This window comes from Scyliorhinus torazame, chromosome 26 (genome assembly GCF_047496885.1).
Source record: "Scyliorhinus torazame isolate Kashiwa2021f chromosome 26, sScyTor2.1, whole genome shotgun sequence".
Lineage (NCBI taxonomy): Eukaryota > Metazoa > Chordata > Chondrichthyes > Carcharhiniformes > Scyliorhinidae > Scyliorhinus > Scyliorhinus torazame.
The window spans coordinates 42,073,838-42,101,771 of record NC_092732.1 but is presented as its reverse complement, the minus strand read 5'-3'; the positions used below and the strand labels follow the sequence as shown (position 1 = coordinate 42,101,771).

Genomic DNA, 27,934 nt, shown 5'->3' with positions numbered 1-27,934 from the left:
TGATTGGTCTGACTGCAATTCCAACGCCACATTCCTGGTGTCTGTTAAACCTTCTCTGAACAGCTCACAACATATTCACATCTTTTCTTAAGTAAGGAGACCAAAACTGTACACGATATTCCAGAACACACAGCTTCTGGAAGCTATTAAACTCAAAATAAATATCAACATTCTATCACAATTCCTAAACTTGCAAACTAGCCTTGTGATTCACGCAGTAGGACAGCCAGATCCCCCTACATTAGAGCTCCAAACCCCCTAAACCCAGCCCAGACACAGATATAACCCGTATCAGACACTCCAAACCCCCTAAACCCAGCCCAGATACAGATATAACCTGTATCAGACACTCCAAACCCCCTAAACCCAGCCCAGACACAGATATAACCTGTATCAGACACTCCAAACCTCATAAACCCAGCCCAGACACAGATATAACCTGTATCAGACACCCTCCCCCCTAAACCCAGCCCAGACACAGATATAACCCGTATCAGACACTCCAAACCCCCTAAACCCAGCCCAGATACAGATATAACCTGTATCAGACACTCCAAACCCCCTAAACCCAGCCCAGACACAGATATAACCTGTATCAGACACTCCAAACCCCCTAAACCCAGCCCAGATACAGATATAACCTGTATCAGACACTCCAAACCCCCTAAACCCAGCCCAGACACAGATATAACCTGTATCAGACACTCCAAACCTCATAAACCCAGCCCAGACACAGATATAACCTGTATCAGACAGTCCAAACCCCCGAAACCCAGCCCAGACACAGATATAACCTGTATCAGACACTCCAAACCCCCTAAACCCAGCCCAGACACAGATATAACCTGTATCAGACACTCCAAACCCCCTAAACCCAGCCCAGACACAGATATAACCTGTATCAGACAGTCCAAACCCCCGAAACCCAGCCCAGACACAGATATAACCTGTATCAGACACTCCAAACCCCCTAAACCCAGCCCAGACACAGATATAACCTGTATCAGACACTCCAAACCCCCTAAACCCAGCCCAGACACAGATATAACCTGTATCAGACACCCTCCCCCCTAAACCCAGCCCAGACACAGATATAACCTGTATCAGACACTCCAAACCCCCTAAACCCAGCCCAGACACAGATATAACCTGTATCAGACACCCTCCCCCCTAAACCCAGCCCAGACACTGATATAACCTGCATCAGACACCCTCCCCCCTAAACCCAGCCCAGACACAGATATAACCTGTATCAGACACTCCAAACACCCGAAACCCAGCCCAGACAAAGATATAGCCTGCATCAGACACTCCAAACCCCCTAAACCCAGCCCAGACACAGATATAACCTGTATCAGACACTCCAAACCCCCTAAACCCAGCCCAGACACAGATATAACCTGTATCAGACACTCCAAACCCCCGAAACCCAGCCCAGACACAGATATAACCCGTATCAGACACTCCAAACGCCCTAAACCCAGCCCAGACACAGATATAACCTGCATCAGACACCCTCCCCCCTAAACCCAGCCCAGACACAGATATAACCTGTATCAGACACTCCAAACCCCCTAAACCCAGCCCAGACACAGATATAACCTGTATCAGACACCCTCCCCCCTAAACCCAGCCCAGACACAGATATAACCTGTATCAGACACTCCAAACCCCCTAAACCCAGCCCAGACACAGATATAACCCGTATCAGACACCCTCCCCCCTAAACCCAGCCGAGACACAGATATAACCTGTATCAGACACCCTCCCCCCTAAACCCAGACCAGACACAACCCGTATCAGACACTCCAAACCCCCTAAACCCAGCCCAGACACAGATATAACCTGCATCAGACACTCCAAACACCCTAAACCCAGCCCAGACACTCCAAACCCCCGAAACACAGCCCAGGCACAGATATAACCCGTATCAGACACTCCAAACCCCCTAAACCCAGCCCAGACACAGATATAACCTGTATCAGACACTCCAAACCCCCTAAACCCAGCCCAGACACAGATATAACCTGTATCAGACACTCCAAACCCCCTAAACCCAGCCCAGACACAGATATAACCCGTATCAGACACTCCAAACCCCCTAAACCCAGCCCAGACACAGATATAACCTGTATCAGACACTCCAAACCCCCTAAACCCAGCCCAGACACAGATATAACCTGTATCAGACACTCCAAACCTCATAAACCCAGCCCAGACACAGATATAACCTGTATCAGACACTCCAAACCCCCGAAACCCAGCCCAGACACAGATATAACCCGTATCAGACAGTCCAAACCCCCGAAACCCAGCCCAGACACAGATATAACCTGTATCAGACACTCCAAACCCCCTAAACCCAGCCCAGACACAGATATAACCTGTATCAGACAGTCCAAACCCCCGAAACCCAGCCCAGACACAGATATAACCTGTATCAGACACTCCAAACCCCCTAAACCCAGCCCAGACACAGATATAACCTGTATCAGACACTCCAAACCCCCTAAACCCAGCCCAGACACAGATATAACCTGTATCAGACACCCTCCCCCCTAAACCCAGCCCAGACACAGATATAACCTGTATCAGACACTCCAAACCCCCTAAACCCAGCCCAGACACAGATATAACCTGTATCAGACACCCTCCCCCCTAAACCCAGCCCAGACACTGATATAACCTGCATCAGACACCCTCCCCCCTAAACCCAGCCCAGACACAGATATAACCTGTATCAGACACTCCAAACACCCGAAACCCAGCCCAGACACAGATATAGCCTGCATCAGACACTCCAAACCCCCTAAACCCAGCCCAGACACAGATATAACCTGTATCAGACACTCCAAACCCCCTAAACCCAGCCCAGACACAGATATAACCTGTATCAGACACTCCAAACCCCCGAAACCCAGCCCAGACACAGATATAACCCGTATCAGACACTCCAAACGCCCTAAACCCAGCCCAGACACAGATATAACCTGCATCAGACACCCTCCCCCCTAAACCCAGCCCAGACACAGATATAACCTGTATCAGACACTCCAAACCCCCTAAACCCAGCCCAGACACAGATATAACCTGTATCAGACACCCTCCCCCCTAAACCCAGCCCAGACACAGATATAACCTGTATCAGACACTCCAAACCCCCTAAACCCAGCCCAGACACAGATATAACCCGTATCAGACACCCTCCCCCCTAAACCCAGCCGAGACACAGATATAACCTGTATCAGACACCCTCCCCCCTAAACCCAGACCAGACACAACCCGTATCAGACACTCCAAACCCCCTAAACCCAGCCCAGACACAGATATAACCTGCATCAGACACTCCAAACACCCTAAACCCAGCCCAGACACTCCAAACCCCCGAAACACAGCCCAGGCACAGATATAACCCGTATCAGACACTCCAAACCCCCTAAACCCAGCCCAGACACAGATATAACCTGTATCAGACACTCCAAACCCCCTAAACCCAGCCCAGACACAGATATAACCTGTATCAGACACTCCAAACCCCCTAAACCCAGCCCAGACACAGATATAACCCGTATCAGACACTCCAAACCCCCTAAACCCAGCCCAGACACAGATATAACCTGTATCAGACACTCCAAACCCCCTAAACCCAGCCCAGACACAGATATAACCCGTATCAGACACCCTCCCCCCAAACCCAGGTCAGACACAGATATAACCCGTATCAGACACTCCAAACCCCCTAAACCCAGCCCAGACACAGATATAACCCGTATCAGACACCCTCCCCCCTAAACCCAGGTCAGACACAGATATAACCTGTATCAGACACCCTCCCCCCTAAACCCAGCCCAGACACAGATATAACCCGTATCAGACACTCCAAACCCCCTAAACCCAGCCCAGACACAGATATAACCTGTATCAGACACCCTTCCCCCCTAAACCCAGCCCAGACACAGATATAACCTGCATCAGACACCCTCCCCCCTAAACCCAGCCCAGACACAGATATAACCTGCATCAGACACCCTCCCCCCTAAACCCAGCCCAGACACAGATATAACCCGTATCAGACACTCCAATCCCCCTAAACCCAGCCCAGACACAGATATAACCTGTATCAGACACCCTCCCCCCTAAACCCAGCCCAGACACAGATATAACCCGTATCAGACACTCCAAACCCCCTAAACCCAGCCCAGACACAGATATAACCTGTATCAGACACTCCAAACCCCCTAAACCCAGCCCAGACACAGATATAACCTGTATCAGACACACTCCCCCCTAAACCCAGCCCAGACACAGATATAACCTGTATCAGACACTCCAAACCCCCTAAACCCAGCCCAGACACAGATATAACCTGTATCAGACACCCTCCCCCCTAACCCCAGCCCAGACACAGATATAACCCGTATCAGACACCCTCCCCCCTAAACCCAGCCCAGACACAGATATAACCCGTATCAGACACTCCAAACCCCCTAAACCCAGCCCAGACACAGATATAACCCGTATCAGACACTCCAAACCCCCTAAACCCAGCCCAGACACAGATATAACCTGTATCAGACACCCTCCCCCCTAAACCCAGCCCAGACAAAGATATAACTTGTATCAGACACTCCAAACCCCCTAAACCCAGCCCAGACACAGATATAACCCGTATCAGACACTCCAAACCCCCTAAACCCAGCCCAGACACAGATATAACCCGTATCAGACACTCCAATCCCCCTAAACCCAGCCCAGACACAGATATAACCCGTATCAGACACTCCAATCCCCCTAAACCCAGCCCAGACACAGATATAACCTGTATCAGACACCCTCCCCCCTAAACCCAGCCCATACACAGATATAACCTGTGTCAGACACCCTCCCCCCTAAACCCAGCCCAGACACAGATATAACCCGTATCAGACACTCCAAACCCCCTAAACCCAGCCCAGACACAGATATAACCTGTATCAGACACCCCAAACCCCCTAAACCAAGCCCAGACACAGATATAACCTGTATCAGACACCCTCCCCCCTAAACCCAGCCCAGATATAACCCGTATCAGACAATCCAAACCCCCTAAACCCAGCCCAGACACAGATACAACCCGTATCAGACACTCCAAACCCCCTAAACCCAGCCCAGACACAGATATAACCTGTATCAGACACCCTCCCCCCTAAACCCAGCCCAGACACAGATATAACCTGTATCAGACACCCTCCCCCCTAAACCCAGCCCAGACACAGATATAACCTGCATCAGACACCCTCCCCCCTAAACCCAGCCCAGACACAGATATAACCCGTATCAACACGCTCCCCCCTCAGCCCAGCCCAGACACAGATATAACCCGTATCAGACACTCCAACCCCCCTAAACCCAGCCCAGACACAGATATAACCTGCATCAGACACCCTCCCCCCTAAACCCAGCCCAGACACAGATATAACCTGCATCAGACACTCCAAACCCCTTAAACCCAGCCCAGACACAGATATAACCTGTATCAGACACTCCAAACCCCCTAAAGCCAGCCCAGACACAGATATAACCGGTATCAGACACTCCAAACCCCCTAAACCCAGCCCAGACACAGATATAACCTGTATCAGACACCCTCCCCCCTAAACCCAGCCCAGGCACAGATATAACCTGTATCAGACACTCCAAACCCCCTAAACCCAGCCCAGACACAGATATAACCTGTATCAGACACCCTCCCCCCTAAACCCAGCCCAGACACTGATATAACCTGCATCAGACACCCTCCCCCCTAAACCCAGCCCAGACACAGATATAACCTGTATCAGACACTCCAAACACCCGAAACCCAGCCCAGACACAGATATAGCCTGCATCAGACACTCCAAACCCCCTAAACCCAGCCCAGACACAGATATAACCTGCATCAGACACCCTCCCCCCTAAACCCAGCCCAGACACAGATATAACCTGTATCAAGACACTCCAAACCCCCTAAACCCAGCCCAGACACAGATATAACCTGTATCAGACACCCTCCCCCCTAAACCCAGCCCAGACACAGATATAACCTGTATCAGACACTCCAAACCCCCTAAACCCAGCCCAGACACAGATATAACCCGTATCAGACACCCTCCCCCCTAAACCCAGCCCAGACACAGATATATCCTGTATCAGACACCCTCCCCCCTAAACCCAGACCAGACACAACCCGTATCAGACACTCCAAACCCCCTAAACCCAGCCCAGACACAGATATAACCTGCATCAGACACTCCAACCCCCCTAAACCCAGCCCAGACACAGATATAACCTGCATCAGACACCCTCCCCCCTAAACCCAGCCCAGACACAGATTTAACCTGCATCAGACACTCCAAACCCCTTAAACCCAGCCCAGACACAGATATAACCTGTATCAGACACTCCAAACCCCCTAAACCCAGCCCAGACACAGATATAACCGGTATCAGACACTCCAAACCCCCTAAACCCAGCCCAGACACAGATATAACCCGTATCAGACACTCCAAACCCCCTAAACCCAGCCCAGACACAGATATAACCCGTATCAGACACTCCAAACCCCCTAAACCCAGCCCAGACACAGATATAACCCGTATCAGACACTCCAAACCCCCTAAACCCAGCCCAGACACAGATATAACCTGCATCAGACACTCCAAACCCCTTAAACCCAGCCCAGACACAGATATAACCTGTATCAGACACTCCAAACCCCCTAAACCCAGCCCAGACACAGATATAACCGGTATCAGACACTCCAAACCCCCTAAACCCAGCCCAGACACAGATATAACCCGTATCAGACACTCCAAACCCCCTAAACCCAGCCCAGACACAGATATAACCCGTATCAGACACCGTCCCCCCTAAACCCAGCCCAGACACAGATATAACCCGTATCAGACACTCCAAACCCCCTAAACCCAGCCCAGACACAGATATAACCTGTATCAGACACCCTCCCCCCTAAACCCAGCCCAGACACAGATATAACCCGTATCAGACACTCCAAACCCCCTAAACCCAGCCCAGACACAGATATAACCTGCATCAGACACCCTCCCCCATAAACCCAGCCCAGACACAGATATAACCTGCATCAGACACCCTCATCCCTAAACCCAGCCCAGACACAGATATAACCTGTATCAGACACTCCAAACCCCCTAAACCCAGCCCAGACACAGATATAACCTGTATCAGACACTCCAAACCCCCTAAACCCAGCCCAGACACAGATATAACCTGCATCAGACACCCTCCCCCTAAACCCAGCCCAGACACAGATATAACCTGTATCAGACACCCTCCCCCCTAAACCCAGCCCAGACACAGATATAACCTGTATCAGACACTCCAAACCTCATAAACCCAGCCCAGACACAGATATAACTTGTATCAGACACTCCAAACCGCCTAAACCCAGCCCAGACACAGATATAACCCGTATCAGACACCCTCCCCCCTAAACCCAGCCCAGACACAGATATAACCTGTATCAGACACTCCAAACCCCCTAAACCCAGCCCAGACACAGATATAACCCGTATCAGACACCCTCCCCCCTAAACAAAGCCCAGACACAGATATAACCTGTATCAGACACTCCAAACCCCCTAACCCCAGCCCAGACACAGATATAACCTGTACCAGACACCCTCCCCCCTAAACCCAGCCCAGACAGATATAACCTGCATCAGACACCCTCCCCCCTAAACCCAGCCCAGACACAGATATAACCTGTATCAGACACTCCAAACCCCCTAAACCCAGCCCAGACACAGATATAACCTGTATCAGACACTCCAAACCCCCTAAACCCAGCCCAGACACAGATATAACCTGTATCAGACACTCCAAACCCCCTAAACCCAGCCCAGACACAGATATAACCTGTATCAGACACTCCAAACCCCCTAAACCCAGCCCAGACACAGATATAACCTGCATCAGACACCCTCCCCCCTAAACCCAGCCCAGACACAGATATAACCTGTATCAGACACTCCAAACCCCCTAAACCCAGCCCAGACACAGATATAACCTGTATCAGACACTCCAAACCCCCTAAACCCAGCCCAGACACAGATACAACCCGTATCAGACACTCCAAATCCCCTAAACCCAGCCCAGACACAGATATAACCTGCATCAGACACCCTCCCCCCTAAACCCAGCCCATACACAGATATAACCTGTATCAGACACTCCAAACCCCCTAAACCCAGCCCAGACACAGATATAACCTGCATCAGACACTCCAAACCCCCTAAACCCAGCCCAGACACAGATATAACCTGTATCAGACACTCCAAACCCCCTAAACCCAGCCCAGACACAGATATAACCTGTATCAGACACTCCAAACCCCCTAAACCCAGCCCAGACACAGATATAACCTGCATCAGACACCCTCCCCCCTAAACCCAGCCCAGACACAGATATAACCTGTATCAGACACTCCAAACCCCCTAAACCCAGCCCAGACACAGATATAACCTGTATCAGACACTCCAAACCCCCTAAACCCAGCCCAGACACAGATACAACCCGTATCAGACACTCCAAATCCCCTAAACCCAGCCCAGACACAGATATAACCTGCATCAGACACCCTCCCCCCTAAACCCAGCCCAGACACAGATATAACCTGTATCAGACACCCTCCCCCCCTAAACCCAGCCCAGACACTGATATAACCTGCATCAGACACCCTCCCCCCTAAACCCAGCCCAGACACAGATATAACCCGTATCAGACACTCCAAACCCCCTAAACCCAGCCCAGACACAGATATAACCTGCATCAGACACCCTCCCCCCTTATCCCAGCCCAGACACAGATATAACCATATCAGACACTCCAAACCCCCTAACCCAGCCCAGACACAGATATAACCTGTATCAGACACCCTCCCCCCTAAACCCAGCCCAGACACAGATATAACCTGTATCAGACACCCTCCCCCCTAAACCCAGCCCAGACACAGATATAACCCGTATCAGACACTCCAAACCCCCTAAACCCAGCCCACACACGGATATAACCTGCATCAGACACCCTGCCCCCTAAACCCAGCCCAGACACAGATATAACCCGTATCAGACACTCCAAACCCCCTAAACCCAGCCCAGACACAGATATAACCTGCATCAGACACTCCAAACCCCCTAAACCCAGCCCAGACACAGATATAACCTGTATCAGACACCCTCCCCCCTAACCCCAGCCCAGACACAGATATAACCCGTATCAGACACTCCAAACCCCCTAAACCCAGCCCAGACACAGATATAACCCGTATCAGACACCGTCCCCCCTAAACCCAGCCCAGACACAGATATAACCCGTATCAGACACTCCAAACCCCCTAAACCCAGCCCAGGCACAGATATAACCTGTATCAGACACTCCAAACCCCCTAAACCCAGCCCAGACACAGATATAACCTGCATCAGACACTCCAAACCTCATAAACCCAGCCCAGACACAGATATAACCTGCATCAGACACCCTCCCCATAAACCCAGCCCAGACACAGATATAACCTGCATCAGACACCCTCCCCCCTAAACCCAGCCCAGACACAGATATAACCTGTATCAGACACTCCAAACCCCCTAAACCCAGCCCAGACACAGATATAACCTGTATCAGACACTCCAAACACCCTAAACCCAGCCCAGACACAGATATAACCTGCATCAGACACCCTCCCCCCTAAACCCAGCCCAGACACAGATATAACCTGCATCAGACACCCTCATCCCTAAACCCAGCCCAGACACAGATATAACCCGTATCAGACACTCCAAACCCCCTAAACCCAGCCCAGACACAGATATAACCTGTATCAGACACCCTCCCCCCTAAACCCAGCCCAGACACAGATATAACCCGTATCAGACACTCCAAACCCCCTAAACCCAGCCCAGACACAGATATAACCTGTATCAGACACTCCAAACCCCCTAAACCCAGCCCAGACACAGATATAACCTGTATCAGACACTTCAAACCCCCTAAACCCAGCCCAGACACAGATATAACCTGTATCAGACACTCCAAACCCCCTAAACCCAGCCCAGACACAGATATAACCCGTATCAGACACCCTCCCCCCTAAACAAAGCCCAGACACAGATATAACCCGTATCAGACACCCTCCCCCCTAAACCCAGCCCAGACACAGATATAACCTGCATCAGACACCCTCCCCCCTAAACCCAGCCCAGACAAAGATATAACCCGTATCAGACACTCCAAATCCCCTAAACCCAGCCCAGACACAGAAAAACCTGCATCAGACACCCTCCCCCCTAAACCCAGCCCATACACAGATATAACCCGTATCAGACACTCCAAACCCCCTAAACCCAGCCCAGACACAGATATAACCTGTATCAGACACTCCAAACCCCCTAAACCCAGCCCAGACACAGATATAACCTGTATCAGACACTCCAAACCCCCTAAACCCAGCCCAGACACAGATATAACCTGCATCAGACACCCTGCCCCCTAAACCCAGCCCAGACACAGATATAACCTGTATCAGACACTCCAAACCCCCTAAACCCAGCCCAGACACAGATATAACCTGTATCAGACACTCCAAACACCCTAAACCCAGCCCAGACACAGATATAACCTGTATCAGACACCCTCCCCCCTAAACCCAGCCCAGACACAGATATAACCTGTATCAGACACTCCAAACCCCCTAAACCCAGCCCAGACACAGATATAACCTGCATCAGACACTCCAAACCCCCTAAACCCAGCCCAGACACAGATATAACCTGTATCAGACACACTCCCCCCTAAACCCAGCCCAGACACAGATATAACCTGCATCAGACACCCTCCCCCCTAAACCCAGCCCAGACACAGATATAACCCGTATCAACACGCTCCCCCCTCAGCCCAGCCCAGACACAGATATAACCTGTATCAGACACTCCAAACCCCCAAAACCAAGCCCAGACACAGATATAACCCGTATCAGACCCTCCAAACCCCCTAAACCCAGCCCAGACACAGATATAACCTGTATCAGACACCCTCCCCCCTAAACCCAGCTCAGGCACAGATATAACCTGTATCAGACACTCCAAACCCCCTAAACCCAGCCCAGACACAGATATAACCTGTATCAGACACCCTCCCCCCTAAACCCAGCCCAGACACAGATATAACCTGTATCAGACACTCCAAACCCCCTAAACCCAGCCCAGACACAGATATAACCTGCATCAGACACTCCAAACCCCCTAAACCCAGCCCAGACACAGATATAACCTGTATCAGACACCCTCCCCACTAAACCCAGCCCAGACACAGATATAACCTGTATCAGACACTCCAAACCCCCTGAACCCAGCCCTGACACTCCAAACCCCCTAAACCCAGCCCAGACACAGATATAACCCGTACCAGACACTCCAAACCCCCTAAACCCAGCCCAGACACAGATGTAACCTGTATCAGACACTCCAAACCCCCTAAACCCAGCCCAGACACTCCAAACCCCCTAAACCCAGCCCAGACACAGATATAACCTGTATCAGACACTCCAAACCCCCTAAACCCAGCCCAGACACTCCAAACCCCCTAAACCCAGCCCAGACACAGATATAACCCGTATCAGACACTCCAAACCCCCTAAACCCAGCCCAGACACAGATATAACCTGTATCAGACACCCTCCCCACTAAACCCAGCCCAGACACAGATATAACCCGTATCAGACACTCCAAACCCCCTAAACCCAGCCCAGACACAGATATAACCTGCATCAGACACTCCAAACCCCCTAAACCCAGCCCAGACACAGATATAACCTGTATCAGACACCCTCCCCCCTAAACCCAGCCCAGACACAGATATAACCTGTATCAGACACTCCAACCCCCCTAAACCCAGCTCAGGCACAGATATAACCCTTATCAGACACTCCAAACCCCCTGAACCCAGCCCAGACACAGATATAACCCGTACCAGACACTCCAAACCCCCTAAACCCAGCCCAGACACAGATGTAACCTGTATCAGACACCCTCCCCCCTAAACCCAGCCCAGACACAGATATAACCTGTATCAGACACTCCAAACCCCCTAAACCCAGCCCAGACACAGATATAACCTGCATCAGACACCCTCCCCCCTAAACCCAGCCCAGACACAGATATAACCTGCATCAGACACTCCAAACCCCCTAAACCCAGCCCAGACACAGATATAACCCGTATCAGACACTCCAAACCCCCTAAACCCAGCCCAGACACTCCAAACCCCCTAAACCCAGCCCAGACACAGATATAACCTGTATCAGACACCCTCCCCCCTAAACCCAGCTCAGGCACAGATATAACCTGTATCAGACACTCCAAACCCCCTAAACCCAGCCCAGACACAGATATAACCTGTATCAGACACCCTCCCCCCTAAACCCAGCCCAGACACAGATATAACCTGTATCAGACACTCCAAACCCCCTAAACCCAGCCCAGACACAGATATAACCTGCATCAGACACTCCAAACCCCCTAAACCCAGCCCAGACACAGATATAACCTGTATCAGACACCCTCCCCACTAAACCCAGCCCAGACACAGATATAACCTGTATCAGACACTCCAAACCCCCTGAACCCAGCCCTGACACTCCAAACCCCCTAAACCCAGCCCAGACACAGATATAACCCGTACCAGACACTCCAAACCCCCTAAACCCAGCCCAGACACAGATGTAACCTGTATCAGACACTCCAAACCCCCTAAACCCAGCCCAGACACTCCAAACCCCCTAAACCCAGCCCAGACACAGATATAACCTGTATCAGACACTCCAAACCCCCTAAACCCAGCCCAGACACAGATATAACCTGTATCAGACACCCTCCCCACTAAACCCAGCCCAGACACAGATATAACCCGTATCAGACACTCCAAACCCCCTAAACCCAGCCCAGACACAGATATAACCTGCATCAGACACTCCAAACCCCCTAAACCCAGCCCAGACACAGATATAACCTGTATCAGACACCCTCCCCCCTAAACCCAGCCCAGACACAGATATAACCTGTATCAGACACTCCAACCCCCCTAAACCCAGCTCAGGCACAGATATAACCCTTATCAGACACTCCAAACCCCCTGAACCCAGCCCAGACACAGATATAACCCGTACCAGACACTCCAAACCCCCTAAACCCAGCCCAGACACAGATGTAACCTGTATCAGACACTCCAAACCCCCTAAACCCAGCCCAGACACTCCAAACCCCCTAAACCCAGCCCAGACACAGATATAACCTGTATCAGACACTCCAAACCCCCTAAACCCAGCCCAGACACAGATATAACCTGTATCAGACACCCTCCCCACTAAACCCAGCCCAGACACAGATATAACCCGTATCAGACACTCCAAACCCCCTAAACCCAGCCCAGACACAGATATAACCCGTATCAGACACCCTCCCCCCTAAACCCAGCCCAGACACAGATATAACCCGTATCAGACACTCCAAACCCCCTAAACCCAGCCCAGACACAGATATAACCTGTATCAGACACTCCAAACCTCCTAAACCCAGCCCAGACACACACACAGATATAACCTGTATCAGGCACCCTCTCCTCTCTCCCCACCCCTCCATTCGGTCCAAAGCCAGCCAGTCTCAGACAGAACCCAAGAAAGACAAAATAGGCGGGCCCTCTTCCCTGAAATATACACACCTTCATTCCTCCCCCCCCCCCGCCCCGGCCTAAAACAGACGCACCTTCACCCCTAGACATTCGCCCATCGTGGCGCGCCCTTGCTGGTGCAGTGACCTACCTGTCCAGGTTTGCCCAGCGGTTGTGTTGCCCCCGAGACACAGAAGGGTGCAGAATCAGGGCCACATTGCCTGGGGTATGAACCCGGAGAGGACTGCACTGGGACTGAGCCCAGTGCATATCTGGCCTGGTATCCCTGGCCGGCGTAATAATGCTGCTGGGATGTGCCTCCGGACACCTGCTGGTAACCTTGAAAAGAGAAAAAATGGGTGGTTAGTAGGGTGGGAGTGCAACACACACTGTAGTGGTGATGTTGCGAATGGCATTAACAGGAAATTAGGGGTGCTGTGATAAACAAACATCTGTAATTATAGGTGAGTTTAATCTTCATATAGATTGGGCAAATCAAATTAATCACAATACCATAGAGGAGGAATTCCTAGAGTGTATACGGAAAGGCTTTCTAGACCAATACGTTCAGGAAACACCTGGAGAGCAGGCCATCCTATACTCGGTATTGTATAATGGAACAATTGGCAATCTAGTTGTGAGAAGCCCCTTGGGGAAGAGCGACCATAATATGATGGAATTCTTCACCAAGATGGAGAGTGACATTGTTGATTCAGAGACTAGGGCTCTCAAACTTAATTCAGGAAACTATGATGTTACGAGGGGCATGTTGGATGTAGTAGATTGGGAAACGGTGAACTGCAAACAATTGTTTATTCCTATTTGGCGCAAAAACAAAACAGGAAAGGTGGCCAAACTACAGCTTACAAGGAAAATTAGGAGACAGCAGAAGATCCAACCAAGAGGCTTATAACTTGGCGAGAAAAAAACAGCACACCAGAAGACTGGGGGCAGTTTAGAATTCAGCAAGGAAGACAAAGGGATCGGTGAAGGGGAAAATAAAGTATAAGTGTCAGCTTGTGGGGAACATAAAAACTGTAGGGATGCGAAGAGAAAAAGATTGGTGAAGATAAATGTAGGTCCCGTACAGTCAGAAAGAGGGGAATTTATAATGAAGGACAAAGAAATGGCTGAGCAACTAAATACAGACTTGTTCGGTCTTCACAAACGAGGATATAAATAACATCAGAAATGTTGGGGAGCACGGTTGAGTGAGAGGGAGGAACTTAAGGAAATCAGTATTAGCAGGGAAATGGTGTTGGGGAAATTGAGGATTTTGAAGGGCGATAAATCCCCAGGGCCTGATAACCTGCATTGTGGATGCATTGGTGGTCATCTTCCAAGATGTGATAGGCTTTGGAACAGTTCCTGCAGATTGGAGGGTAGCTAACGTAACCCCACTACTTAAAAAGGGAGGGAGAGGGAAAACAGGGAATTACAGATCAGTCAGCCTGACGTCGCTAGTGGGGGAAATGCTAGAGGCATTATAAAAGATTTTATATCAGAGCATTTGGGAAAACAGTGGCAGGATCGGACAGAGTCAGCATGGATTTATGAAGGGGAGATCAAGCTTGACAAATCTACTGGAATTCTTCCAGGATGTAATGAGTAGAGTTGACGAGGGGGAGCCATTGGATGGGATATACTTGGACTTTCAGAAGGCCAAAAAGTCCCAAAGAGATTATCTGAGATGGATAGGAAACTGGTTGGCAGACAGGAAACAAAGTCTTTTTCCAAATGGTAGGCAGTGAATATTGGTGTAGTGCACAGATCGGTGCAGGAACCCCCGCTATTCACACTATATATTAATGATTGTCCCCATCAAAGGCAGCACGGTGGTGCAGTGGTTAGCACTGCTGCCTCACGGCGCCGAGGTCCCAAGTTCGATGCCGGCTCTGGGTCACTGTCCGTGTGGAGGTTGTACATTCTCCTCGTGTTTGCGTGGGTTTCGCCCCCACAACCCAAAGATGTGCAGGGCAGGTGGATTGGCCACGCGAAATTGCCCCTTAATTGGAAAAAAGGAATTGGGCACTATAAACTTTTTTAAAAAAAGATTCTCCCCATCAAACACACCCAGGACAGGTACAGCACGGGGTTAGATACAGAGTAAAGCTCCCTCTACACTGTCCCCATCAAACACTCCCAGGACAGGTACAGCACGGGGTTAGATACAGAGTAAAGCTCCCTCTACACTGTCCCCATCAAACACTCCCAGGACAGGTACAGCACGGGGTTAGATACAGAGTAAAGCTCCCTCTACACTACCCCCATCAAACACTCCCAGGACAGGTACAGCACGGGGTTAGATACAGAGTAAAGCTCCCGCTACACTGTCCCCATCAAACTCTCCCAGGACAGGTACAGCACGGGGTTAGATACAGAGTAAAGCTCCCTCTACACTGTCCCCATCAAACACTCCCAGGACAGGTACAGCACGGGGCTAGATACAGAGTAAAGCTCCCTCTACACTGTCCCCATCAAACACTCCCAGGCCAGGTAAAGCACGGGGTTAGATACAGAGTAAAGCTCCCTCTACACTGTCCCCATCAAACACTCCCAGGACAGGTACAGCACGGGGTTAGATACAGAGTAAAGCTCCCTCTACCCTGTCCCCATCAAACACTCCCAGGACAGGTACAGCACGGGGTTAGATACAGAGTAAAGCTCCCTCTGCACTGTCCCCATCAAACACTCCCAGGACAGGTACAGCACGGGGTTAGATACAGAGTAAAGCTCCCTCTACCCTGTCCCCATCAAACACTCCCAGGACAGGTACAGCACGGGGTTAGATACAGAGTAAAGCTCCCTCTGCACTGTCCCCATCAAACACTCCCAGGACAGGTTCAGCACGGGGTTAGATACAGAGTAAAGCTCCCTCTACACTGTCCCCATCAAACACTCCCAGGACAGGTACAGCACGGGGTTAGACACAGAGTAAAACTCCCTCTACACTGTTCCCATCAAACACTCCCAGGACAGGTACAACACGGGGTTAGATACAGAGTAAAGCTCCCTCTACACTGTCCCCATCAAACACTCCCAGGACAGGTACAGCACGGGGTTAGATACAGTGATGTAGGAGGCATTGTGTCTTCTTACTGCAAGACTTACCTTGCGGTGGCATGACTGAAGAATTCATTTGACTCACAAACCTAGAATGCTCATTATAAACCTAAAGAAAGAAAATGGATTGAGTTATAAGAGTCACACCTTCCCCAGACAGAAATGGATTGAGTTATCACTGACACACCCTCCCCAGACAGAAATGGATTGAGTTATCACTGACACACCCTCCCCAGACAGAAATGGATTAAGTTATCACCGTCACACCCTCCTCAGACAGAAATGGATTGAGTTATCACCGACACACCCTCCCCAGACAGAAATGGATTCAGTTATCACCGTCACACCCTCCCGAGACAGAAATGGATTGGGTTATAACCGACACACCCTCCCCAGACAGAAATGGATTGAGTTATCACCGACACACCCTCCACAGACAGAAATGGATTGGGTTATCACCGTCACACCCTCCTCAGACAGAAATGGATTGAGTTATCACCGACACACCCTCCCCAGACAGAAATGGATTGAGTTATCACCATCACACCCTCCCCAGACAGAAATGGATTGGGTTATCACTGACACACCCTCCCCAGACAGAAATGGATTGAGTTATCACTGACACACCCTCTCCAGACAGAAATGGATTGAGTTATCACTGACACACCCTCCCCAGACAGATATGGATTGAGTTATCACTGACACACCCTCCCCAGACAGAAATGGATTTGTTATCACTGACACACCCTCCCCAGACAGAAATGGATTGGGTTATCACCATCACACCCTCCCCAGACAGAAATGGATTGAGTTATCACCATCACACCCTCCCCAGACAGAAATGGATTGGGTTATCACTGACACACCCTCCCCAGACAGAAATGGATTGAGTTATCACCGTCACACCCTCCCCAGACAGAAATGGATTGAGTTATCACCGTCACACCCTCCCCAGACAGAAATGGATTGGGTTATCACTGTCACACCCTCCCCAGACAGAAATGGATTGAGTTATCACTGACACACCCTCCCCAGACAGAAATGGATTGAGTTATCACTGACACACCCTCCCCAGACAGAAATGGATTGAGTTATCACCGACACACCCTCTCCAGACAGAAATGGATTGGGTTATCACCGTCACACCCTCCCCAGACAGAAATGGATTGAGTTATCACCGTCACACCCTCCCCAGACAGAAATGGATTGAGTTATCACCGTCACACCCTCCCCAGACAGAAATGGATTGGGTTATCACCGTCACACCCTCCCCAGACAGAAATGGATTGAGTTATCACCGTCACACCCTCCCCAGACAGAAATGGATTGAGTTATCACCGACACACCCTCTCCAGACAGAAATGGATTGAGTTATCACTGACACACCCTCCCCAGACAGAAATGGATTGGGTTCTCACTGTCACACCCTCCCCAGACAGAAATGGATTGAGTTATCACCGTCACACCCTCCCCAGACAGAAATGGATTGAGTTATCACCGTCACACCCTCCCCAGACAGAAATGGATTCGGTTATCACCGTCACACCCTCCCCAGACAGAAATGGATTGGGTTATCACCGTCACACCCTCCCCAGACAGAAATGGATTGGGTTATCACCGTCACACCCTCCCCAGACAGAAATGGATTGGGTTATCACCGTCACACCCTCCCCAGACACAAATGGATTGAGTTATCACTGACACACCCTCCCCAGACAGAAATGGATTGGGTTATCACCGACACACCCTCCCCAGACAGAAATGAATTGAGTTATCACCGACACTTCCTCCCCAGACAGAAATGGATTGGGTTATCACTGACACTTCGTCCCCAGACAGAAATGGATTGGGTTATCACTGACACCCTCCCCAGACAGAAATGGTATGAGTTATCACCGCCACACCCTCCCCAGACAGAAACGGATTGGGTTATCACCGTCACACCCTCTCCAGACAGTAATGGTTTGAGTAATCACTGTCACACCCTCCCCAGACAGAAATGGATTGGGTTATCATCGTCACACCCTCCCCAGACAGAAATGGATTGAGTTATCACCGTCACACCCTCCCCAGACAGAAATGGATTGGGTTATCACCGTCACACCCTCCCTAGACAGAAATGGATTGAGTTATCACTGACACACCCTCCCCAGACAGAAATGGATTGGGTTATCACCGACACACCCTCCCCAGACAGAAATGGATTGAGTTATCACCGACGCACCCTCCCCAGACAGAAATGGATTGAGTTATCACCGTCGCACCCTCCCCAGACAGAAATGGATTGAGTTATCACCGACGCACCCTCCCCAGACAGAAATGGATTGAGTTATGACCGTCGCACCCTCCCCAGACAGAAATGGATTGAGTTATCACCGACACACCCTCCCCAGACAGAAATGGATTGGGTTATCACCGTCACACCCTCCCCAGACAGAAATGGATTTGTTATCACTGACACACCCTCCCCAGACAGAAATGGATTGAGTTATCACCGTCACACCCTCCCCAGACAGAAATGGATTGGGTTATCACCGTCACACCCTCCCCAGACAGAAATGGATTGGGTTATCACTGTCACACCCTCCTCAGACAGAAATGGATTGGGTTATCACTGACACACCCTCCCCAGACAGAAATGGATTGGGTTATCACCGTCACACCCTCCCCAGACAGAAACGGATTGAGTTATCACCGTCACACCCTCCCCAGACAGAAACGGACTGAGTTATCACCGTCACACCCTCCCCAGACAGAAATGGATTGGGTTATCACCGTCACACCCTCCCCAGACAGAAATGGATTGAGTTATCACCGTCACACCCTCTCCAGACAGAAATGGATTGGGTTATCACCGTCACACCCTCCCCAGACAGAAATGGATTGGGTTATCACCGTCACACCCTCCCCAGACAGAAATGGATTGAGTTATCACTGACACACCCTCCCCAGACAAAAATGGATTGAGTTATCACTGTCACACCCTCCCCAGACAGAAATGGATTGGGTTATCACCGTCACACCCTCCCCAGACAGAAATGGATTGGGTTATCATCGTCACACCTTCCCCAGACAGAAATGGATTGAGTTATCACTGACACACCCTCCCCAGACAAAAATTGATTGAGTTATCACTGTCACACCCTCCCCAGACAGAAATGGATTGGGTTATCACCTTCACACCCTCCCCAGACAGAAATGGATTGAGTTATCACCATCACACCCTCCCCAGACAGAAATGGATTGAGTTATCACCATCACACCCTCCCCAGACAGAAATGGATTGAGTTATCACTGACACACCCTCCCCAGACAAAAATGGATTGAGTTATCACCGACACACACTCCCCAGACAGAAATGGATTGGGTTCTCACTGTCACACCCTCCCCAGACAGAAATGGATTGAGTTATCACCGACACACACTCCCCAGACAGAAATGGATTGAGTTATCACCGTCACACCCTCGCCAGACAGAAATGGATTGAGTTATCACCGTCACACCCTCCACAGACAGAAATGGATTGAGTTATCACCATCACACCCTCCCCAGACAGAAATGGATTGAGTTATCACCGACACACCCTCCTCAGACAGAAATGGATTGAGTTATCACCGTCACACCCTCCTCAGACAGAAATGGATTGAGTTATCACCGTCACACCCTCCTCAGACAGAAATGGATTGGGTTATCACTGACACACCCTCCCCAGACAGAAATGGATTGGGTTATCACCGTCACACCCTCCCCAGACAGAAATGGATTGAGTTATCACCGACACACCCTCCTCAGACAGAAATGGATTGAGTTATCACCGTCACACCCTCCTCAGACAGAAATGGATTGAGTTATCACCGACACACCCTCCCCAGACAGAAATGGATTGGGTTCTCACTGTCACACACTCCCCAGACAGAAATGGATTGAGTTATCACCGTCACACCCTCCCCAGACAGAAATGGATTGGGTTATCACCGTCACACCCTCCCCAGACAGAAATGGATTGGGTTATCACCGTCACACCCTCCCCAGACAGAAATGGATTTGTTATCACTGACACACCCTCCCCAGACAGAAATGGATTGGGTTATCACTGACACACCCTCCCCAGACAGAAATGGATTGGGTTATCACTGACACACCCTCCCCAGACAGAAATGGATTGAGTTATCACTGACACACCCTCCCCAGACAGAAATGGATTGAGTTATCACTGACACCCTCCCCAGACAGAAATGGATTGAGTTATCACCGTCACACCCTCCCCAGACAGAAATGGATTGAGTTATCACTGTCACACCCTCCCCAGACATAAATGGATTGAGTTATCACCGACACACACTCCCCAGACAGAAATGGATTGAGTTATCACCGTCACACCCTCCCCAGACAGAAATGGATTCAGTTATCACCGTCACACCCTCCCCAGACAGAAATGGATTGGGTTATCACCGTCACACCCTCCCCAGACAGAAATGGATTGAGTTATCACTGACATACCCTCTCCAGACAGAAATGGATTCAGTTATCACTGTCACACCTTCCCCAGACAGAAATGGATTGAGTTATCACTGACACACCCTCCCCAGACATAAATGGGCTATCATGTTGAACTAAAGCAAGGTGTCCGCTTGTATACTCAGTCAGTGTTGTGCCAGCCAATTCCAGACACAGCAAGCTGCCAGGAGTTATAACTGGACTGAACACCCACAGCTCAGGGTCCTGCTGCAAGAGCAGTCCCCGTTCACTGGGATTGCCCCAACATCGCAATATCCTGCTGAATCGTCAGAACCGTCATGGCGAATGGCCTGAGGCAACAGGTGACAAGTGTATAATGTGTGGATTGGGCTGTCAGTGAGCAGAGGGATAGAGGGGAACTCAGCAATAAGTGGCGAAAGTGATACTCACAGTCTGCAGCAAGCTCTCACAGAGTTTCCTAGCAGCCGAAAGACCCTCTGACTTGGGATGACTGAAAGGAACACAAAGGATACAGCACGGGGTTAGATACAGAGTAAAGCTCCCTCTACACTGTCCCCATCAAACACTCCCAGGACAGGTACAGCACGGGGTTAGATACAGAGTAAAGCTCCCTCTACACTGTCCCCATCAAACACTCCCAGGACAGGTACAGCACGGGGTTAGATACAGAGTAAAGCTCCCTCTACACTGTCCCCATCAAATACTCCCAGGACAGGTACAGCACGGGGCAAGATACAGAGTAAAGCTCCCTCTACACTGTCCCCATCAAACACTCCCAGGACAGGTACAGCACGGGGTTAGATACAGAGTAAAGCTCCCTCAACACTGTCCCCATCAAACACTCCCAGGACAGGTACAGCACGGGGTTAGATACAGAGTAAAGCTCCCTCTACACTGTCCCTATCAAACACTCCCAGGACAGGTACAGCACGGGGTTAGATACAGAGTAAAGCTCCCTCTACACTGTCCCCATCAAACACTCCCAGGACAGCTACAGCACGGGGCTAGATACAGAGTAAAGCTCCCTCTACACTGTCCCTATCAAACACTCCCAGGACAGGTACAGCACGGGGTTAGATACAGAGTAAAGCTCCCTCTACACTGTCCCCGTCAAACACTCCCAGGACAGGTACAGCACGGGGTTAGATACAGAGTAAAGCTCCCTCTACACTGTCCCCATCAAACACTGCCAGGACAGGTACAGCACAGGGTTAGATACAGAGTAAAGCTCCCTCCACACTGTCCCCATCAAACACTCCCAGGACAGGGATAGCACGGGGTTAGATACAGAGTAAAGCTCCCCTACACTGTCCCCATCAAACACTCCCAGGACAGGTACAGCACGGGGTTAGATACAGAGTAAAGCTTCCTCTACACTGTCCCCATCAAACACTCCCAGGACAGGTACAGCACGGGGTTAGATACAGAGTAAAGCTCCCTCTACACTGTCCCCATCAAACACTCCCAGGGCAGGTACAGCACGGGGTTAGATACAGAGTAAAACTTCCTCTACACTGTCCCCATCAAACACTCCCAGGACAGGTACAGCACGGGGTGAGATAGAGTGAAGCTGCCTCGGAGATGGGAACTGAGCGCTCTGTCTGCTGGTGTTGCACAGCTCAGGGTTGGGATTGGGGTTCAGCCGAAACTCCGCTGACCGCAGCGAGACGGGTGAATCCCTCCGGCAGGAACAGACGGAGATGTCCTGCTCAGATCAGAGACGGTTAAGGTCAGTACTAACCCACCAGCAGGCACACACCAACACCCATCGGCCTTCATTTCACAGATACCGAGCTCTCTCAGACACAGCTCGAGCTCACGCTCCTCTCCTGCGCACATGTCTTACACGAGCTTTGTGCAAGGCTGCAGTGTGTTTGAGTTAAATTGAACAAATGAAATCTAACGCTGCAGTAACAGTGGTGCAGTGATGAATCTGTGTCCAGTCCATGCACAGCACGCGTAAACACAGGGCGATTGTTAGCGAGAACCTCGGTACCTGATATAGATGTACATTGGCTCAAAGGCCTCTCTCCCAGAGGCAGGTTCCAGGCAACCAGAGCCCTTCCCGCGGAGGAAGACCTTGGCACCAGTCTCGGCCTGAATGTGCTGCAGGTAGGAACCGCCCGGACCCTCCACTTTCTCCTTAATATTGAAGGCCGCTTCGATTTGCTCCAGGCCCACAAAGACCTTATCTTGCACGTAATGCATCTGTGGAGCAAGAGGAAGAACTGATCACACACAACGCAGCAGGTAAACAACAAACAAAGAATGGCTGCTGAAAATGCTGCAACATCTAAGTGAAGTCATTCTGTTCTAACCGGAGCAGAGCTGAAACTGACTGACCTTGGGTATCGGACCCCATCATTCGTTACGATCCCGGACCCAGACACTCGTTAGGATCCCGGATCGGACCCCAGCACACGTTAGGATCCCGGACCACGACACTCGTTAGGATCCCGGATCGGACCCCAGCACACGTTAGGATCCCGGACCACGACACTCGTTAGGATCCCAGACCCAGACACTCGTTAGGATCCCGGACCCAGACCCCGACACTCGTTAGGATCCCGGACCAGACCCAGACAGTTGTTAGGATCCCGGATCGGACCCAGACACTCTTTAGGATCCCGGACCCAGACACTCGTTAGGATCCCGGACCCAGACCCAGACACTCGTTAGGATCCCGGACCCAGACACTCGTTAGGATCCCGGACCCAGACACTCGTTAGGATCCCGGATCGGACCCCAGCACACATTAGGATCCCGGACCCCAACACTCGTTAGGATCCCGGACCCAGACACTCGTTAGGATCCCGGACCAGACCCCGACAGTCGTTAGGATCCCGGACTCAGACCCCGACACTCGTTAGGAACGCGGACCCCGACACTCGTTAGGATCCCGGATCGGACCCCAGCACACATTAGGATCCCGGACCCCGACACTCGTTAGGATCCCGGACCCAGACACTCGTTAGGATCCCGGACCAGACCCCGACAGTCGTTAGGATCCCGGACTCAGACCCCGACACTCGTTAGGAACGCGGACCCCGACACTCGTTAGGATCCCGGATCGGACCCCAGCACACATTAGGATCCCGGACCCCGACACTCGTTAGGATCCCGGACCCAGACACTCGTTAGGATCCCGGACCAGACCCCGACAGTCGTTAGGATCCCAGACTCAGACCCCGACACTCGTTAGGAACGCGGACCCCGACACTCGTTAGGATCCCGGACCCAGACACTCGTTAGGATCCCGGACTCAGACCCCGACAATCGTTAGGAACGCGGACCAAACTCCCCAAGGTCCCCCCAGGCTCAGTATTAAAAATCTGGAAATTGCTGCTCTGATCTGATTGGGGAATAAACAGGAAATGTCACAACTCACGACGGAAAGGTATCTGACCCGTAAAGGTATCTGGAATCAGGGATTGAAGGCGGACGTGGCCATGCTCCAAGAGACACACCTGAAGGTGGCGGACCAGGTCAGGCTAAGAAAGGGATGGGTAGGACAGGTCTTCCACTCGGGACTGGACGCGAAGAATAGAGGGGTGGCAATATTGGTGGGCAAGCGGGTGTCATTTGAGACCAAGACTATTGTAGCGGACAATGGAGGGCGATATGTAATGGTGAGCAGTAGGCTGCAAGGGACGTGGGTGGTGTTGGTAAACGTATACGCCCCGAACTGGGATGATGCAGGATTCATGAAGCGCATGTTGGGGCGCATTCCGGACCTGGAGATAGGAGGCCTGATGGGAGGGGACTTCAATACAGTGTTGGATCCAGCACTGGACCGCTCCAAATCAAGGACTGGAAAGAGGCCAGCGGCGGCCAAGGTACTTAGGGGGTTTATGGATCAGATGGGGGGAGTGGACCCATGGAGGTTTGCAAGGCCGCAGGCCAGGGAATTTACTTTCTTCTCCCATGTACACAAAGCCTACTCCCGGATAGATTTCTTTGTTCTGGGTAGGGCGCTCATCCCGAGGGTGGAGGGGATGGAGTATTCGGCCATAGCCATTTCGGACCATGTCCCGCACTGGGTGGAACTGGAGCTGGGAGAGGAGAGGGACCAACGCCCGCTGTGGCGGCTGGATGTGGGACTGCTGGCGGACGAGGTGGTGTGTGGGAAGGTGAGGGGGTGTATCGAAAGGTACTTGGAGGCCAACGACAACGGGGAGGTGCGGGTGGGGGTGGTATGGGAGGCATTGAAGGCGGTGATCAGGGGAGAGCTAATCTCCATTAGGGCTCATAGGGAGAAGCCAGAGGGTATGGAAAGGGAGAGGTTAGTGGGGGAGATTTTGAGAGTGGACAGGAGATACGCAGAGGCCCCGGAGGAAAGATTACTTGGGGAAAGACGACGGCTCCAGACGGAGTTTGACCTGTTGACCACAGGGAAGGCGGAGGCACAGTGGAGGAAAGCGCAGGGGGCGACCTACGAGCATGGGGAAAAGGCTAGTCGGATGCTGGCACACCAGCTCCGTAAGAGGATGGCAGTGAGGGAAACAGGGGGTGTCAAAGATGGAAGGGGAGCCACGGTTCGGAGTGCGACGAAAATAAACGAGGTATTCAAGGCCTTTTATGAAGAGCTGTACAGATCCCAGCCCCCAGCGGGGGAAGAGGGGATGAGACGATTCCTAGATCAGCTGAGGTTCCCGAGGGTGGAGGAGCAAGAGGTGGCTGGTTTGGGGGCACCAATTGGGTTGGAGGAGCTGAGCAAGGGTTTGGGGAGCATGCAGGCGGGGAAGGCCCCGGGACCGGACGGATTCCCGGTGGAGTTCTACAGGAAGTACGCAGACCTGTTGGCCCCGCTACTGGTGAGGACCTTTAATGAGGCAAGAGAGGAGGGGACCCTGCCCCCGACAATGTCGGAAGCGACAATTTCTTTGATCCTAAAGCGGGACAAGGACCCACTGCAATGTGGATCGTACAGGCCGATCTCGCTCCTCAATGTGGATGCAAAGCTGCTGGCAAAAGTGCTGGCCATGAAGATCGAGGACTGTGTCCCGGAGGTAATCCACGAGGACCAGACGGGATTTGTAAAGGGCAGGCAACTAAACACCAATGTGTTTAACATTAAACGTGATAATGATGCCATCGGAGGAGGGAGAGGCGGAGATAGTGGCAGCTATGGATGCGGAGAAGGCCTTTGACCGAGTAGAGTGGGAGTACCTCTGGGAGGTGCTGCGTAGGTTTGGGTTCGGGGTAGGGTTTATCAATTGGGTTAAGCTCCTTTACAGAGCCCCGATGGCAAGTGTAGTGACGAACCGGCGGAGGTCAGAGTACTTTCGACTGTACCGAGGGACGAGGCAGGGGTGCCCTCTGTCCCCCCTGTTGTTCGCATTGGCGATCGAACCATTGGCCATGTCATTGAGGGAGTCTAATAAATGGAAGGGGGTGGTCCGAGGGGGAGAAGAGCATCGGGTGTCGCTATATGCGGATGACCTGTTGCTGTACGTGGCGGATCCAATGGAGGGGGTGGTGGAGGTCATGCAGACTCTAAGGGAGTTTGGGGAGTTTTCGGGCTATAAGCTCAATGTAGGGAAGAGTGAGCTCTTTGTATTACAGGCGGGGGACCAAGAAAGAGGGATAGGGGACCTACCGCTGAGGAGGGCGGAGGGGAGCTTTCGGTATCTGGGGATCCAGATAGCCAGGAGTTGGGGGACCCTACATAAACTGAATCTGACGAGGTTGGTGGAGCAAATGGAGGAGGATTTCAAAAGATGGGACATGTTACCGCTCTCGCTGGCAGGTAGAGTGCAGTTGGTCAAAATGGTGGTCCTTCCGAGGTTTCGGTTTGTGTTTCAGTGCCTTCCCATCGTGATCTCTAAGGCCTTTTTTAAGAGAGTAGGCAGGAGTATTATGGGGTTTGTGTGGGCGAATAAGACCCCGAGAGTAAGGAGAGGGTTCCTGGAACGCAGTAGGGACCGAGGACGGTTGGCGCTGCCAAACCTGGGGAGCTACTACTGGGCAGCAAATGTGGCGATGATCCGCAAGTGGGTTATGGAGGGAGAGGGGGCGGCATGGAAGAGGATGGAGATGGCGTCCTGTAAAGGAACGAGCCTGGGGGCGTTGGTGACGGCACCGCTGCCGCTCGCGCCGACAAAGTATACCACGAGCCCGGTGGTGGCGGCACGCTAAGGATCTGGGGCCAGTGGAGACGGCACCGGGGTGCAATGGGAGCATCGGTGTGGTCCCCGATCAGGGGTAACCACCGGTTTGTCCCGGGGAAGATGGACGGGACGGAGGGTTCCAGAGCTGGCATCGGGCAGGGATTGGAAGAATGGGGGACCTGTTCATCGACGGGACGTTTGCGAGCCTAGGGGCACTGGAGGAGAAGTTCGAGTTACCCCCGGGAAATGCCTTTAGATATATGCAGGTGAGGGCTTTTGTGAGGTGACAGGTGATGGAATTCCCGTTGCTCCCGGCACAAGAAGTTCAAGATAGGGTGATCTCGGGTGTATGGGTCGGGGAGGGCAAGGTGTCGGAAATACACCACGAGTTGAAAGAAGAGGGGGAAGCGCTGGTAGAAGAGTTGAAGGGTAAATGGGAGGGGGAGCTGGGGGAGGAGATCGAGGAAGGTCTGTGGGCTGATGCCCTAGGTAGGGTTAATTCCTCCTCCTCGTGTGCCAGGCTCAGCCTGATACAATTTAAGGTGGTCCACAGAGCGCACTTGACG

General features: G+C 51.6%; 1 protein-coding gene across 1 annotated transcript in view; it reads right to left on the bottom strand.

The window, feature by feature from the left end:
• LOC140403008 (KH homology domain-containing protein 4-like) overlaps positions 1-27,934 on the bottom strand; it is a 58,212-nt gene that overhangs the window by 11,767 nt on the left and 18,511 nt on the right. Inside the window, 4 exon segments of the mRNA XM_072490665.1 lie at positions 13,868-14,055; positions 16,828-16,888; positions 21,688-21,748; positions 23,255-23,466. Coding sequence (XP_072346766.1) covers positions 13,868-14,055; positions 16,828-16,888; positions 21,688-21,748; positions 23,255-23,466 — 522 coding nt within the window.